Source organism: Emys orbicularis, chromosome 19 (genome assembly GCF_028017835.1).
Source record: "Emys orbicularis isolate rEmyOrb1 chromosome 19, rEmyOrb1.hap1, whole genome shotgun sequence".
NCBI lineage: Eukaryota > Metazoa > Chordata > Testudines > Emydidae > Emys > Emys orbicularis.
Window position 1 is genome coordinate 20,083,299 of NC_088701.1, and position 3,369 is coordinate 20,086,667.

Sequence of the window (3,369 nt, forward strand, 5' to 3'; positions counted from 1 at the left end):
AAAAAGACAGTCCCTGCCCCAAGGAACTTACAACTGAAGTATAAGACAAGAGACAACAGGTGGATACAGACAGATGGGGGAGTTTAAGGAAACAGTGAGACAATATTGGCGATAGGGAGTGATCACAACACAACAGCAGCCGCTGGTGGGGATGAAATCTAAGTAAAGTGAGAGTGAACTTCAAGGGATTCATAGAGCCAGATCCAGCAGCTGCACCGATATCCGCTATCTGAGGGTGAAATTTTCAAGAGCACCTATGTGAATTAAGATCCACTGATTTTCACTTAGAACAGATAGATAGATAGATATAGATATTAATAATCTTCCTCTTTACATTGTACCCTAAACACCTTTGAGAATCCGGCCCTAACCCCTTTAATGTTGTAATATAAAACCGACTTAAGTGGGAGCTGAATGTGACCATAAAAACTTCTAGTTGTTAACGGAGAGAAGGAGATGTCCAAAGCATGTGGCTTTGAAGTAAGATGTTGCAGAGCATTCACACTCGTAATTAAAAACCTTGTAGATTCCTTTGAATTATTTTGCATTAACAAGTTCTGTGTGGGGAAAAAAAGACAAAGCGAGGTGAGACGATCATTGAGTAACAGAGATAATTTCATGCCATGAACGCTGACAAGCGATGTCTGTATTTTTATCCACTTCAAAGGTGTGCTTAAGGGGGTTGAAAAGGGTGAGTTGCTGCAAGGCAAAACCAAGCCCGTAAACAATCTTAATGAATTAACTAGCTTCAACCAAGCCCAGCCCTTCAATCGTATATAAGGGGAAGCCACAGCTTCCATTTCAGAGGGGGCTCAGTCTCATTTCTCTCTCTCTCTCTCTCTCTCTCTCTCTCTCTCTGCTCTCATCCTGCATCACACCCTTCGGTTTCTTCTTTCCGACAGGTCACCATGAACAGGAAGTTCAGTTCTAAGTCTGGGAGCGGGGCTAGGGGTTTCAGTGGACACTCTGCGACCACCACCATCACTTCCAGTGGCAACAGAGCTGGCTTCAGTTCGGCTTCTTTGTCTCGTGTTGGGAGAAGAAGTGGAGGGTACAGTGGTGGTTTTGGCAGCAGGAGCCTCCATAGCCTGGGCGGAAACAAAAGCACTTCCATCCGCATAGGGGGTGGAGGCTTCCGGAGTGTGGGGCTTGGATTCGGTGGTGGTGGCGGCTTTGGTGGTGGTGGATTTGGTTGTGGTGGTGGATTTGGTGGCAGCAGTGGATTTGTCTCGAGTGGGTATGTCAGTGGAGGATACGGGGTTGGTGGGGGATACGGTGGCGGAGGCTTTGGTGGCGGCAGAGCTGGTCCTGTTTTGTCTCCTGGCGGCATCCAGCAAGTCACCGTGAACCCCAACCTCCTGGTGCCCCTCAACATCGAAATTGACCCGGAGGTCCAGAAAGTGAAAGTGCAGGAAAGGGAGCAGATCAAGACCCTCAACAACAAATTTGCTTCGTTCATCGATAAGGTGAGACCAACAATTCAACGTCCCAGGCACGAGGAATCCAACAGCATGGGAGACTTCCATGTTCTGCAGAAGAAGAAGGAGTTAATAGTCCTTTTGGATGTTGGCCTTGAAGAACACATCTCGAGGCAGCATCCTGGTTAGGAGTTAGGTCCTTACTCATGCAACCTATTACTGATGTCAAGTAAGGACTGACTGAAAAACTAAGTAAGGGCCTTAGGTTTGGGTCGGACATGAATGCACAAAATGATATGCAGTAACTAGGAGTTATTTGCAATGTCTATGCCAAGCACATTTTTTTTCAGGTGTTTATAACAGTACAAATAAAACTTAATCTCTTTCTTTCTCTCTTTCTCCTCTCCGTCCCCCCCCCATCTGTCTCCCTCTATCTCCATAGTTGTATTTCATACATTTTTGCCTCCACAACACAGCAGCTGGCTTTTATGGATTTGAATCTTAGCTGTAACGGACTGGATTTGACAAGATACTTAAATATGGGCGTAATTGCACTATGATGCATCGAGCATGTGAGTCAGCCTGTGGATTTCAATGGGACTTCTCACATGATTAAATTTATATGTGCTCTTAAGTATCTTGCTGAATCAGGTCCTATCTATCTATCTATCTATCTATCTATCTATCTATCTATCTATCTATCTATCTATCATTATTATTTATTATTATTAATATTTTTTATTTATTATGCAGCTATTTGGGGATAACCAACTTCCTTTTATTATGCCTTATCTTAATTTTTCCTTGAAAATGCCAGAGTGGAATATTCCGCCTCTCTGCTTAGCACTCATATAGGGCCAGATTCTTAGCTGTTGTAAATCAGCAGCTATTGTAAACTGACTCCCACCACTAGGGCCAAAGTTTCAGCTGGCATTAATCAGTGTATCTCCATGGCCTTGAATGGAGCGAAGTCGATTCACACCAGCTGAGGAGCTGGTCCATCAATGTTCTGACGTGACAGCTTCCCCTCTCGTCTTGATTCCAAAAGAAGAACCAAGAAGGATTTCTGCTTCAACTCTCTTAGTGATAGTAATTCCACCAACTTCAATGAAGCCGAGCCTGATTTACACCTGTGTAACTAACAGCAGAGTCTGGTCCAATGCCATAAGGATATTGTCCAACATTTAACATCCTCTTGCCTGTTGGGTTTCAGGTTCGATTTCTGGAGCAGCAGAATAAGGTGCTGGAGACCAAATGGGACCTCTTGCAGCAGCAGGGCCCCACAATCACTAAGATCCCTATCGACCCCCTTTTTGAGGCATATATCAATAACCTGAGGCGGCATCTAGCTAGCCTAGGAACTGACAGAGGTCGGCTAGATGGAGAGCTGAGGCACATGCAAGACCTCGTGGAAGATTTCAGAAAGAAGTAAGTCAGAAAGACCAGCCTGAGAAATGTGATGGTTTTGTTGCCTTTTCTTGGCATGGATTTCTGGTTGTGGTTCATGCGGGAGCTATTTTCATTCCTATTAAAATAACGAGAACTTTTAAACCATGTAATTACAGGATAATCAAATCTGCTCTGCTTTCAGGACAATTCTCACTGCCATAATTAACATAATAAGCAATGTTTGCCTTGAACCGTATACAGATTTTATGGTATGCTCATCAACCTTGGAAAAAATTATTTTTATAGCATATGAAATCTATCTATCTATCTATCTATCTATCTATCTATCTATCTATCTATCTATCTATCTATCCCCATACACCCCATCTATCTATCTATCTATCTATCTATCTATCTATCTATCTATCTATCTATCTATCTTCATCCACCCCTTCTATCTATCTATCTATCTATCTATCTATCTATCTATCTATCTATCTATCTATCTATCTATCTATCCCCATACACCCCATCTATCTATCTATCTATCTATCTATCTATC

General features: G+C 43.0%; 1 protein-coding gene across 1 annotated transcript in view; it reads left to right on the top strand.

The window, feature by feature from the left end:
* Window positions 1-908: 908 nt before the first annotated feature.
* LOC135891758 (keratin, type II cytoskeletal 5-like) overlaps window positions 909-3,369 on the top strand; it is a 14,272-nt gene continuing 11,811 nt past the window's right edge. Inside the window, exons 1-2 of the mRNA XM_065419422.1 lie at window positions 909-1,466; window positions 2,632-2,846. Coding sequence (XP_065275494.1) covers window positions 909-1,466; window positions 2,632-2,846 — 773 coding nt within the window. The remainder of the gene's footprint in view (window positions 1,467-2,631; window positions 2,847-3,369) is intronic.